Source organism: Vicia villosa, linkage group LG3 (genome assembly GCF_029867415.1).
Source record: "Vicia villosa cultivar HV-30 ecotype Madison, WI linkage group LG3, Vvil1.0, whole genome shotgun sequence".
NCBI lineage: Eukaryota > Viridiplantae > Streptophyta > Magnoliopsida > Fabales > Fabaceae > Vicia > Vicia villosa.
This window is the reverse complement of record NC_081182.1, coordinates 131168850-131183383: the sequence shown is the minus strand read 5'-3', so window position 1 is coordinate 131183383 and position 14534 is coordinate 131168850. Positions and strand designations below refer to the sequence as shown.

The following is a 14534-nucleotide window of genomic DNA, read 5'->3' as shown; positions in this document are numbered from 1 at the left end:
ACGATAGGCCATTCAAAAAGCCTTCAAACCATATCAATTCAAAATTCTAAGGCGTACAACCCTGTGCCCGAACTACGTTGACTCTGATTCTCCCTAAGGAGATACGTAGGCACTTGGCAACAAGGCGAGTCCCCCTCCCTAAAATCTCAATTTTCCCCTTCTCATTTCCTTAGCTATTAACCTCTATAATTTTTCTATAAACCTTTACCTTACATTCAAAGCCATAGGAAAGGGTTGAGGGTGCCTAACACCTTCCCTCGACCTGAATATAGTATCTTACCCTGATCTCTATACTGCGTAGGGTTTCCTATTCGCCCTTCAGAATAGGTGGCGACTCTCTAATCTTTAATTTTTAGGCAGGTTGCTACAACAGTTAACCAATGTTATTGCATCATAAATAACAATATATCATAGTTATATCATTCACCCAGTCGTTTCATATTCAGACACATCATTGTCACACATCCACAACTATCAAGTCATCACATAACATATATAAATCATGTTATAAAAGTCATGCATATGTATGAAACTGACACTATGCATGTGGTACCAACATCATCAATGGGAAAACCCACCGACCGATCTATCATCATCCAGATACGGCCCTGCCAGCACAGATTCCACACAATGGGAATCTTGCCCTTCACTGAATCCTCTCATCATTAGGATACAACCCTCATAAAATAATTATGAATGCATGCAAACATATATACAACATACTATCATCATCATACTATGAGTAGCATCATCTTATACTCATTCATCATCATTCATCATCGTCATCATCATTAACAAGTATGTTCATATATATATATATATATATATATATATATATATATATATATATATATATATATACAATTGCATCATTCAATAAAATCATATAACAATAATTCATACAGATTTGTCAGTTCAAAAGTTATACGTCGTCAAACTTTCAAAATCACAGAACAGTAAAATGTGCAGGTCACGCTGGCCATACGCGTACCATACGCGTACCAACAGGGCCAAAAATCCACACAACACACACCATACGCGTATGAACAGAACCTGTTTCCCACACAAAACATACACATACACGTACCAGCCAGGCATACGCGTACCAGCCAAATACCATACGTGTACCATACGCGTACGAGCAGGAAGTGAATTCTGATGCACATTTGGGGGGTCTATCATACGCATATCAGCCCCTCCCTACGCGTACCATGCGCGTATCATACGCAAATGGGCAACAGTTTACCAAACCTGCACAGCCTGCAATTTGAGTCTCAAAACCATAAATTTCACATACTAACGACATAGAATTCACCCAATATCAATAGTATATGATTCTACAATCAATTTTATTCATCCCAAGTTAAATCTTTTTAGGGATTAACAGTCATAATTTTCCAATCCAATTGATGAACACAAACAGTAAAAATTCAGAATATAGAATCCATTGATCCAAACAATACTCCTAATCTACACCATTATCCATAACATGATAATAGAGATTAAATGGAGAGTCCCCCCTTACCTTAGCCAAGAGTTCTTGATTTGGTCTCTCCCTCTTTAGTTCTCCTTCACGTTTTCGTGTTCCCAAACCCTTCAGTCTTTCACGTTCTTTCTTTCTTCCCAATTCCAATTATTTTATGAAAAATAATAATAAAATTAATAAAAGCTTCACTATATCACACCCCCTTCTTTTACTATTTTCTCACATGGCCCAAATGCCATAAACCATTATTTCCATTATTTTTCACAAAATCCTTAATAATTCTAATTATTAATTCAATATTTCAATTAAATTAATATTAAAATTATACGGGTGGTACACCGCGAACAACAGAACTTCTTCCATCACGCCGCAAACTGTAGGCAAATTTGGGAAATTTTCTGTCATTGCGCGGTGAACATGGATGGCCCCGTGAACTGAAGGCAGATTTAGGAAAATTCAAATATGTATAACTTTTGATCTGTAACTCTGTTTCATGCGCCGTTCGAAGCATTGGAAAGCTAACGCAATGAACTATACCATGATGCAATAAAATGATTCATAGAATTTAGTCTCCTATTATGTTTATTAGGATTAAGTGATGAACTATGTTGTTTTAACATATGAATTATGCTCTTTGCGATGAATTGACATAACCATGTTGTGGTATAACTTGATGTATGTTTTTCTTATGACTATACAATGATATTGAGATGATGATATGTACTTTCCCTATGATGAGATAATGATGTATTGTGATGAAATAATAAGCGAATATGCTTTTAATTTAGAAGTTGAACTAATCATGTTATATCGTTACTTGAATTGTAATGTGATGTTTGTTATTAACATGATGAATTGTTGTTGTTGTTGTAATATGATGAATTGCTGTTGTTGTTGTAACATGATGAATTTTTCTGATGTTTGTTGTTAACATGATGAATTTGTTGTTGTTGTTAATATGATGAATTTGTTGTCGTTGTCGCTAGTATGTGGAAATTGTTGTTGTTGTTGTCGTAGACCCTATGGTCAATGTTGATAAGTTGTATTATGATGTATTATGAAGTAAATTATTGTTGTATGATGATGCAACATAGCGACGTGATTGTGAAATGATGCATTCTTATGAATGAAGATGATTTTGTTGTTGTTAAAATTCGACATTATATTGATAATGTTCGATGGTGATTTAGACGATGTTGTGACGTATTGTTTATGATGTTAATATGGATGATGCATCATTGATAATGTTTGTTTGGTTAAGTCGAAATGTGACATCCCATCTTTGATTAATATTTTTTTATGCACTCTGATTTTTCGCTTATAATTGCGGGGTAGAATTGGGGTGTTACATCATCTACCTAAACACCACCAGACATGACATTACATTAATCACCCAAAAACTGAGCCAATTCTTGTTTAAACCTTCTATCACTCTTCACAATGCTGCATGTAGAGTTCTCAAATATCTCAAGTCGTGTCGCGGTAAAGGTTTATTCTTTCCACAAAATTCCAAATTGCACCTACTTGGATTTCCGATGCAGACTGGGTGGGTTACAGAGATACAAGACGATCTATTTCTGGCTCATGCTTCTTCATTGGTCACTCCCTTATTTCCTGGCGCACTAAGAAGCAACAAACCATGTCTCGATCCTCTTACGAAGCTGAATACCACGCATTAGCTGCTGCTACCTGTGAACTTCAATGGATATTAATTATACCTTCTCCGTGATCTCGAAGTAACCTGTGTTAAATCACCTGTCCTTTATTGTGAGAATCAAAGTGCTCTTCATATTGCTGCAAACCTGGTTTTTCATGAATGAACCAAACATTTGGAGATTGATTGCAATATTGTAAGAGACAAATTCATGGCAGGAGTTATGAAGCTTCTTCCTATATCATCCAAGAGCCAGCTTGCTGATTTTTTCACCAAGTCTTTGTTACCACAACCATTTAACTTTCTCATGTCCAACTTGAACTTGATTAATATGTATCAAGTGTCTACTTGAGGGGGCTCTTAACCATCATAACTGACAGTTAGTTATTCAGTTATGTAGTTAGTTACTTTTCTCTACAAACTTTGGTACCATGCATACCATACACCTTAGCTTAGAGTATTTCTCATTCAATGTATAAATAATACAATGTAATTACTCTCAATGTATGAGAAATTGATCTCTATTTCTATTTTTTGTGTTCTCATTGCGGTTTGATTTTTTTTTTTGTAAGCAAGTTTCATTGAAAAGAAAATAGAATTCTCAAACCCAATTACAAAAGGGACCGATAATACAAATCGGAAAAGAAAAATTACACACCAAATGAAACCTAAGAGATATAAAACAAAGGGTTTTTACAAAACTCATAAAAGTTACAATTGGTATGTGTAATATTTCCTATTAAAGACCACCTCCACACCAAAGCTTTAATATTACCCACCACTTCCAAAAAATCCCAATCTTCCTCTTTAAAGATGATGCCATTCCAAAGGTTACATAAGCTCCAAACAATTGCCAATCAAATACTTCCCTCTTTACCTTTCTTAACTCCCTTACTTTTACAAAAAAAGCACCACTTAAAAAAACTCTCCAAGAAGCTACCACCTTTAAAATCCACAAAATCAATCCATTCCGCCACTTCCTTCCCAATCAAACCGGTAACATGACAAAACAACAAAGAGTGGGACGAAGATTCGGGAAATGTACTACAAAAAACACAAGAGACAACGCAATTATTATTAATAATACCTCGATGTAAGAGCAAATCTCTTGTTGGAAGCCTCTCGATAAAACATCTCCACCCGAAAGCTTTGATATTTTGAGGGACTAACATCTTCCATACATCAACAAAAGCCTTGTCATGAACATTGATCGGACCAAGAGGAATACTAGGAAGACTAAGAGAAAGATAACAATCCTTTACCGAAAAAACTTGCTTCTCCCCTCCTTCCAAATTACTTTATCCTTTGATTCCACACTAGGAGCAACCGATAGAAGAAGATTCCGAAGAGAAGTCATATCTTCAAAAAGGGAGCTAGAATTGAGATGAATTCCAAAATCTCCCCATTCCCACTCACCCAAACGCCACCCACCCATGCATGCCACCGAAACATCCTTCAAGAGAGACAAAGAAAATAAATGCGGATAAATATCCCTCAATCTACCACAAGGCAACCAAGAGGCGGACCAAAAAGAAGTTGTAAGCCCATTACCAATTATAAAAGAAGTTTTATTCTCAAAAACATCTTTAGAATCCTCTTGAATTAAAGAAATTATATCCTTCCACCAAACCGATTTGGAATACTTGAAATTGCCACCTTTTTCCCCTTGAAAAACTATTAAATTAATGTCTCCATACCGAGCCTTCAAGACATGATACCACAAAGCACTTTGTTCCGATAAAATTCTCCACCGCCACTTATTAAGAAGCGCCAAATTGCTTATAAAACAATAAAAACAAAAATAAAGCCAACCGAGGTAATTTTGACTGCGTCATTAAGTTCTAAAAATAATATAAGTGTAGTTGTTGGCGGTCAAACACATGTGCAGACAATATTAAACCTCAGTTAATAAAAAACCGAGTGGATAGAGTGACAAGTTTTAATTCGCCATTTGTTACTTCGTTTTTGTACCGATGTCAAATCTCATTCACATTCAAAATTAAATGTTTTTTTGTAGTAGTGGAGTCATGAACTACAGTTATAAATATCTCAACCCCTAGATTTGGTAAGTGATTATTGATCGATTATAGAGATAGAACATAGGCACCTGTTATCATCTTTATTGTTCTTCTACGAGTTCAGTGCATAATAAAGAAGCTTGTGAGACAAGGAAAAGAAAATAAACTATGTTCACTCGTTCAATCAATTAAATTACATAATATTGTCATTTTTTAATCTAATTCTTATAACATTTTAATAAAAATTTATACGGTAAAATTTATTTGTAATGTAACTTAGATTTTTCACATAAAATTTATAAGAAGCTATATTTTAAAAGCCTCTCTAGAAATAATATGGCATATTTATAAGTGTGATTAATTTTTTTTGTTAACAGTAAAACATTTGGGTTCTTAAAGTGTGCTCCTCTCAAAATTTCAGGTTCAAAATTCGCTAGATATAAATTACTTATTAAAAAAAATCAATTTTGTAAAGTTAAATTAAACTAAATTTAAATTTTAAAATAATATTAGAGATTATCTTAAATTAAGTGGACTATTGATTTTTTTTCTTGTAAGCAAGAATTGTATTAAAAAAGAGAACCCAAATTCTCAAAAGCTTAATACAAAAAAATGGGATAAAGCCAGAGAGAGGAAACATTAAACGTCAATTACGTTCTACGAGAAATAATGGAAAGGATTCCGACTAAATTCGTAAAAATTACAATTGGGTTGTCTATTTTTCCTGACAAAAGCCCAACGCCAAATCAAAACTTTCACCCCAAACCATATCATAAATATTCCAAGTTGGATATGATGTTTTATGAATCATTTCATTTTATTTTATTTCAAAAAACCTATATATAAATTGGAGGTATTAGATTGAAGACTCATTTGTTATGAATTTATATAATGAATCATTTTATGTTATATTATTTTATTATTATTTTTTAAAACAGTAGAAATTATGTATTGCAATTTGCAACCGGTTGTGCCACCTGAATATATTTTTGTTGTACGTACTTATGTTTATATCCTCTTTTCCCAATTAGTTATTCTTTTGTATATTACTTCTTCGGGTTCCTAACATAGAAAGAGAAATTTATTGAATAAATAATATATTTAATTTAAATATACTAATTATTTAATAAATTGAAAAAATAAATTTTTGATATCATAAAGCAAATATCAAAGCAAGTTCATTAATAGGAAATTGAAATACCCCTTATTATCAATATAAATTCTTCATTAATGCAAATCTATAACAAAATCACCAACTTCATTTACCTTTATGTTTCCATAATGAACAAAATAACCACAAGTTTAGGAGCTTCATATTAACTACTACAAATGAAAGCAACTATAACATTCAAAGGTTGCATCAAGAAAGTGACAGACACATGTCAACAAACATAGAATTGTTGTTGTGTTGTTACAAATCAACTAAGGAGTATTATGCCTTATTTCCAAATCTTGCTTCTTTTACATCACTCTTTCAAGTTTCTCAATCCTTTTTTCAAGATCACAACTTGACTATTAATTTCACCTTCATAACCCAAATTTCATGATATAAAATCACCAAATTCATTACTAGACACTCTTTCCATTTTCAATGCTTCATCGTCATCATTAGAATTTGATAGTTCATGAATTGAAAAATGACCCTCTTCATTAGAACCTTCCATTTAATGGTCCTCAACCTTCACTCTCTTGTTATCTCTTTCCTCGCTTGATTTCTTTTGCTTCCACCAAGGATTATAACATTTCCACATATCTTTTTCATTATAAACATTAACAGATGGTGAATTTGCATATGGTTGCCACAGAAAATCATTCCCAAATCCTGCAATATTCAAGTCTTTTTTCAAGTTTTTATTTTTCAATACTTTAACTCCATCCCATCTAGCCACCTTTGGTAAACCATGCCCGATGGTACAAGGGCGTGGACTAAGAACTAAAAATCTCTCTAAAGCCCATATTTGAACCAATTGAATTGGAGCCCAAATAGTTACTCTCAAACTCTTAATGGTTGTTGTTGCTTTTTTTGTAATGACACTATTAAGTAAACTCAAATCCCTATTAATACTAGTTAAAACAGCGGGCGCAAGAGCTACTCTATTTCCCCGAGCTAAATGTACTGCAACAGGAATAACACTTTTCGAAATAGTATCATAAGAATCTGCAGGAAAAACAAACCTTGATAACCAATAAACCAGAAAAGCTTCATGCTCCCCTTTGCTTTCAGTCTCCATAAAATACATCATCCATGCTCTTTGATTCACTTTTTTAGCTTTAGAACAGTTAAACATTCTTCTTGCTTCCGTTAATTCCTTTTCTGCTTTTTCTTGCTCACAATTCATTAGAGGGTTGGAAATAGAAGAACCCAGAAGAGAGTAACCAAAACAAACCTCTATGTCTTCCAATGTTATTGTTGATTTTCCCCAAGAAAAAACAAATGTGTTTGTGTTGGAACACCATCTATTAGCAAGTTCAAGAACCAACTCATCATCCCTTTTGATTTCATATGTAGAAGCTTTGATTGCATGAAATATTCCAGTTTGAATCCACAAATATTCAAACTTTGGTTGTAACTTCTTGACCCATTTTTTCCATTCTTTTGTGGGTGGTCTCCATCCATTATACCTTATTTCTAGCGGCAATATTGTTCGAGCTTTGTTTTCGATGGATGATGGTGAAACCATTAGTTCCTCTCTAGCTTCTATGTTGGTGTTATCCATTTTTGTTTCTCTTACGCACTGTAGTTAAGATGAACTGAAAGCTTCTTCTTAATGTTTTGCTTTTGCCGATAAATGAAGAGAAAGTTAAAGATTTGAAGTTTTAATATATATTTTATTTTAGTGATGAATTAGTTAATTCTTATTTTTAGTAATATTTTAAAATTCTACTTTTTAGTTTTGGTATTTGTTAGTTTTTGGCAACTTCCACATTTGTTATTTAATAATCTAAAAAGTTCATGTTAATAGTATTTTTTAAAATTACTATTTTAAAAGTTCATGTTAATAGTAATTTTTTAAATTATTTTTTTATTTCATTTTTAATTATGAAATTTATTAATTATTGATTATTAACTATTCTATTTTTTAATAATCAATTTAAATATTCTATATATAATATTTTTATGAAAATGGAAAATTGTTCATATTTATAAAAAAAATACTATTAAAAATGTTATTTAAAATAATTAAATTAACCATTTTGTATATAATATTTTTATGAAAATGGAAATTTGTTAATTTTTACAAAAAGAGACTATTAAAAATGTAATTTAAACTGACAAAATAAGGAAAATAGTTATATATCTTTCTAGAATAGAATATGCTATGGCATATTTCTTATGTAACTAATTCGGTGAGTTATATCTTTAATTAAGCTAGACAATGACCCGCACGATGCTTGTGTGTAGATTAATTTTTATTTTTAAACTGTAAATTTTAATTAAAAGTAAAATATTTATTTTATAGGATTATTCTACATATTTTATAGTAATTTAAAATATAATTTTATTGTAAACTATAGACATAATTTACTTGAAATAATGAGAATATGTGATGGATTATTCATAAATAAGTATAAATTTATACGACAGAAAAGTATATTTTTGAAATATGGAAGTGATATGTAGTATATTATATATTAAATATTTTAAAGATTATTTGTAAATAAAATAATGGAAAATATTATTTAAATCCAATAAAAATAGACATATTATAAAACTTTGGAGCATGTATGAGATGATATTGAAAATTATCATTTTAAAAAAATTTCAAAAAATAAATTTTGAAACACAACTCAAATAATTCGTGGATGAATTTTTAGTAATAAATTACTAATTTATGGAGATAATGTATTTTTTTTTTTTAAAAATGAAGAAATGTATTAATGTTGAATTAATTAAATATTCTAAAATTAATTATAAATAAAATACTTTTTATTAACAAATATTATTGAAAAAATTATAACTTTATTTATTTTTTATTTAACTATCCTTTACTAATAAGAATTAAGTGTTATTTCCTAGTAATGATTTGATTTTATGTTTCTAATTTGATTTTCAGTTAATTTCATTATCATCTTAGTATTGTTTTTGAAATGTCGATAATGAATCATTAATAGGTTAGTAATTTTTTTTTACAACAAGAAACTAAACCATTTCATTAATAATACGATTGTAAATATAAGAAGGTACATTGTTAAAAATACGAAAACTAGCAAGAGATGGAGCCGCCTTAGTCAAAGCATGAGCAACCTCATTAGCTTGTCTTCTAATGAACTTAACCTGAAAGTTTCTAGCAGAGTGAGTCTGAAGCTGATAACAGACTCGAGTAATGGCGCCAAAATCTGGGTCGTCTGGCTTAGGGATAAGTCACACTATCCACCACACTTTTTGAGTCTGACTCGAAAACCACATTATCATATCCCAGGTCCAAAACCCAATTAATAGAAACCAAGAGACCTGGAGCTTCACCGGTATCAACATCAGTAATAGGAGAAAACCATTTCGTCCGTGCTGCAATAAACATACCCTCATTGTTTCTAATACAGGCACCTAAACCAACTTTGTTATTAGAAAAAGCTACATCAATGTTGCATTTTAGCCGACCGCTGGGTGGCTTGCACCACTTAGGATCAGTTACCAGTAATTCTATAGGAGGAGTTATGATCCTGGCCTGTTGGGCGTCTCTTCAACCTGATAAAAGATGCGAAACTCGCAAGCAGATATTATCTGGAGAATCCTCGATTTAATTCCAAAAAGCATTGTTTCTGTAACAGCCCATTTTTGTCAGCATCTATTTTATTATATTACTTTATTTTATTTGGTGTATTAATTATTTATTTAATTGTTATGTGATATAATAATTAAGCAAATTAATTGATTATGTGTATAATTGAGTTTATTTAGTTACTGGGTTAATAGAGATAATAAGAGATTTTTTCAATTGGGCTTAATTAGTGGTATAACTAAATTGGGGGTACTAAGTTAGAAATCCCATTAAAAAGAGAAATAGGTAGTAAGGGCTGGAGAGTATAGATAACATTTTCACAACTTTGGCATTTTTGGGGAAGAAAGAAGAGAATAGGAAAAGAGTATAAGAAGAGCAAAAGGGAAGAGAAGAGAAAAAACTAGGGTTTGAAGAATCAAAGAGGTAAGGGGGAGAATCTATATCATTGTGGGTTCGTATGATTTGGTAGTGTATGTGTTATATGATCATCTTCTTCCTTTTACTATTTTCATGAAAACCTAAAAATGTAGGGTTTATGTTGAATTTATGAGATTTGTGCTATTAATCATGTTTTGATGAATTAATGATGTTAAATGAGAGGAATTGATAATGAGAGTTGTTGAATTGAGCACTATTATAAGTGTATAAATTGATCCATAAATGTTGTGAGATTGTTGGAAAATGGGGAATTTCGGGTGTTGAATGTGCATTTCCATAACAGCAAAAAAATGGGGTTTTTTGGGGTTCTGGTGAAGGGGAACCCGGTTCCCAAAAAGGGGGAACCGGTTCCATATCAAAAAATGCGTTTTTAGCACCCATAAGGTCTGGGAACCCGGTTCCTAGATTGGGGAACCCATTCCCACCAGCAAACATGAATTTTTGCGAAGCTTCAAAATATCATAACTTTTGATCTATAACTCCTTTTTATGCACCGTTTGAAGCGTTAGGAAGCTATTAAGATATTCTATATGATAGTATAGGATTGATTGGAAACATGATTGATTGATTATAATGTGATTGTGTAGGATAACATGTAATTATTCATATGTGTGATATGTTTTGGTAAGTGATAAATAGCAATTGTTAACATGATATGTTAAGATATATTCATGATGTTTGTGATTGGATATGTAATGGTTGTTGTTCTTTGTTGCAATTGTTATTTGGTATGTGGATTAACATGAGATCGTATGGTTACTAGTGTTAATTGGATTTTGTGAATCGTAATTGATTATTAGCCTTTATATGTGAATGATATATATATATATATATATATGTGTGTGTGTGTGTGTGTGTATGTGTGTGTGTGTGTGTTATGAATGTTGTGTAAAATTGGTGGATAATTCATAGAGTTGGATTATCGTGGTATGCGGTAAGTTAAGATTGATGAGATAATCTTAATTGAATATATTATTGGTATTTGTACATACATTCATAGCATGGTCGGCTTTATGGTGGAAGCGGTGAAACTGTGGGTTTACATGGTAAGAGATGTTGATCCTTGAATGAAAATAGGCGTAGCAGACGTGATCCTTAATTGGAGATAGGCGTATTGACTTTGATCTTGTCCGGATCGGAAGCGTGGCTTGGATTCTAGATATTGAATCGGAAAGCGGTGAAACTTTGGGTTCACATTGGGTACCACATGCATTGAGTCACATGTCTTGCATTGAGTCACATTAGCGTTATGTGATGTGATAATTAAATTTGGCGATGTTTGGATATATGACTTTTGTGAATACATAAGAATATGTGATAATTATGGTTGATGTGTATATTTAGAATAATAGTATTGAATTCTTTTGAAGATTATACTATTGAGTCTTGTTGTATACTTAACATGTGAAATATGAGATAATGCTATTTATATAATTATGTTAAGTGTGTTGAATTCATATGGTTGTTAACTAAGTCATTATACTTATTATACTTTCTCATAATGATTTGAAGTCTCACCCTTCTGTTTGAATGTTACCCTCTGTTGGTAACGTGCAGGTTCAGACACCTAGTGGCTTGTTCGTGGTTAGCCGGAAACCTTCCGAGTGTGTCGTGTGATTAGGTAGCGGGTCTTATGCTCTGGTCATGTAACACTTGGGGGGGGGGGATTTTCGTTGTTTTATGCTTATGTTTTGAGTTTTTGCTATCTTTATGTTTTGTTGGATATTTTGGATGTATGTGTTAATAATTGGATATGTTGTTTTTAAAGGCCTTGTAACCTAGAATTGTGAATTCAAGTAGCATGGATATTGATGTTATTTTGAAGTGGTAGATGCATATTGAATGTGACATATTAATTAAATTTATGTGATAGCAATTCTTTTTGTTCTCCGCAAGCGTTTATGCATAACGTATGAAAGTATGAGATTTTCAATTTTTTATGATATGATCATTGCATATTATGAATGTTTGTATGTTATCTTGGGAACTTCATTTTTGTGGAAATCAATATGTGATGCTGTCATACCCCAAAATTTTCCCATCCAGTTTCTCCTATTCAAACTCATATCAAAGTGCAATGCTCAAAGACACCCATCCTAAACAATGACTCAAGGAATTAGGGTTTTGATTTCTCTGAAGAAAGCCAATGAATCAAAGGCTCCAATGAATTTCATATGGCTTATGATGTTTCAAACTATCTCCATGACAAAATTCAGGTTTCAATTCCAAGGATTGACCACTCAATTGCTCAGAAAGTCAACAGTCGACTAGTTTGACCTAAAACTCAACTGTGGTCAAAGTATAGTCAAAATTCCTGATTTTTTGTTAATAACCTTATTTTGAAGTATCATTAGTCATTTGATAAAGGATTGATCATGATTCATCAAGAAAAAGATCAGAAATCAACAAAACCTAAAAGTTTCTAAATTAGGGTTTCATTGGAGAAAGTCAACTGAACTTTGACCAGCCATAACTCCCACATGAAACATCAGAAATTTTCCACCCAAAGCTCATTTTGAAGGAAATTTAATTCTCTACAATTGTGTATCTCACAAGCCCAGTCCAAAAATGCTTCATTTGAGAGATATGGATCAAAAGATTATAGGTCCTTTTTGAAAGTCAACCAAAAACAGTTTTTTCTCAAATCCAGTATCATCAAGAGAAAATCCTCAAACGGAAAACAGCTTCCAAAGTGGCTTGTAGAGGACATCCTGAGGTTTCCAAAAAGTCCTAGAACTCTTCCAGACCTTAAAAATTGAGGGAGATATGCCTTGTCAAAGTTGGACAATTTCAAGGGGAAAGTGTGAAGGAAAAGGCTTCAAAATGGATTTTTTTGCAAAGAGGCCCAATATTTTATGATCCAATATTTCTATACAAGTCATCTAGAAGCTCCAATCTCTATTTCACGAATTATTGATGATCAATTGATTTTATATGAATTTTTATTCATTAAAAAGTCAATTTGATCAAATATTTTGAAAGAAAATAGAAAAAGATTGGATTAGTTTTGGTTCTAATTAAATTAAATCATCATTTAAGTTACATATTTGATTTAAATTCGTACTCAAGAGGATTGGAAGAAAAAGATTGAGATTTGGCCATAATTAGAAGCTTTCAAAATCAAGTTCCAATCAAATTTGCAAAGATTGATTCATCAAGATTTTCTCCATAATTGTTGACCTAAAACATTCACCTATATATACATGATCATTCCAGACTCCTAGGGACGATTTTTTTCAGCCATAAGAACCCTAACCAAATTGCTCAAAATCAAGGAAAAAACCAATTGCAATTTCTGTGCTAGAGACCAATTCAGAGAGTTTAAAAGGCTCAATCACATTCCCTGGTGTTCCTGGAAGCTATTGGGATCGTTACTCAAAGCCAACACCCCAGAATTTTCTCCTATAAGCCGAGGTAAGTCGTGAAACTCTCATGCTCGATTACTATAATTCATGGCATATAAATGTAATTTGAATGCATAATATTGTTCACTATGGTGTGTGGAACGTTTCTGGACGTTTAATTGTGTGTTTGCGTGTCTGTTTCCGATTACGCCATTGTAGGGATTTAGGGTTTCGTTTTAGGGTTTCTTGATACAGGTACTTTTAGGCCAAATTAAGGCCATGGTTGAATTCGTGAGGCCCAGACGAACTCAATGGTGGCCTCGCGAAGAATTTTTGTTGTTGTTTGCCTTTATTCGTAAATTACAGGTTTGTAGCTATGGAGGCGTCCGTCGCTATAGATCAGTTGCAGGGCTAAGACGACGGAGGAGGTTGAAGACGATCACGTGTCTCCCCTCCATTAGTCAGTTCGCGCGCGCTGGGATTTCAAACATCCAGGGATCCAGTGCATTAAGATGTATGGTTCTCCATGCGCCTCGCTCCACTAACCATCAAATCATCTTCCTTCCAAATCCAACGCTCATCAAGACGCAGGTCTACCATGCTCCTGCAGCGACGTACCACACTGGATCATAAGCTAAGTTTTCCATTTTTTTTTTATTTATTCAATAACTATTTTTTATATTGGTTATTTGTTTATTTAATAAAATTTCTTTTTAATCTTCTTTTTAAGTAAAACTTCTTTTAAATTTTTTTCATAAAATCATAATCATTTATTTTTTTAATATTTATTTTATAATTAAATAATTAATTTGATTTAATTATTAATAGTAATTTTCATTTGATTTAAATAATTAAATGACTAATTTAATTTGG

General features: G+C 32.2%; 1 protein-coding gene across 1 annotated transcript; it reads right to left on the bottom strand.

The window, feature by feature from the left end:
• Positions 1-6822: 6822 nt before the first annotated feature.
• On the bottom strand, positions 6823-7875 carry LOC131658974 (protein MAIN-LIKE 2-like). The gene has a single exon (XM_058928221.1). It carries the CDS (start codon positions 7873-7875, stop codon positions 6823-6825), a length of 1053 nt encoding a protein of 350 aa, XP_058784204.1.
• Between the last annotated feature and the right edge of the window lie 6659 nt (positions 7876-14534).

What these genes read in the sequence shown, in the direction of transcription:
- LOC131658974 (XM_058928221.1), bottom strand. Translation starts at nt 7,875, where the DNA reads ATGGATAACACCAACATAGAAGCTAGAGAGGAACTAATGGTTTCACCA.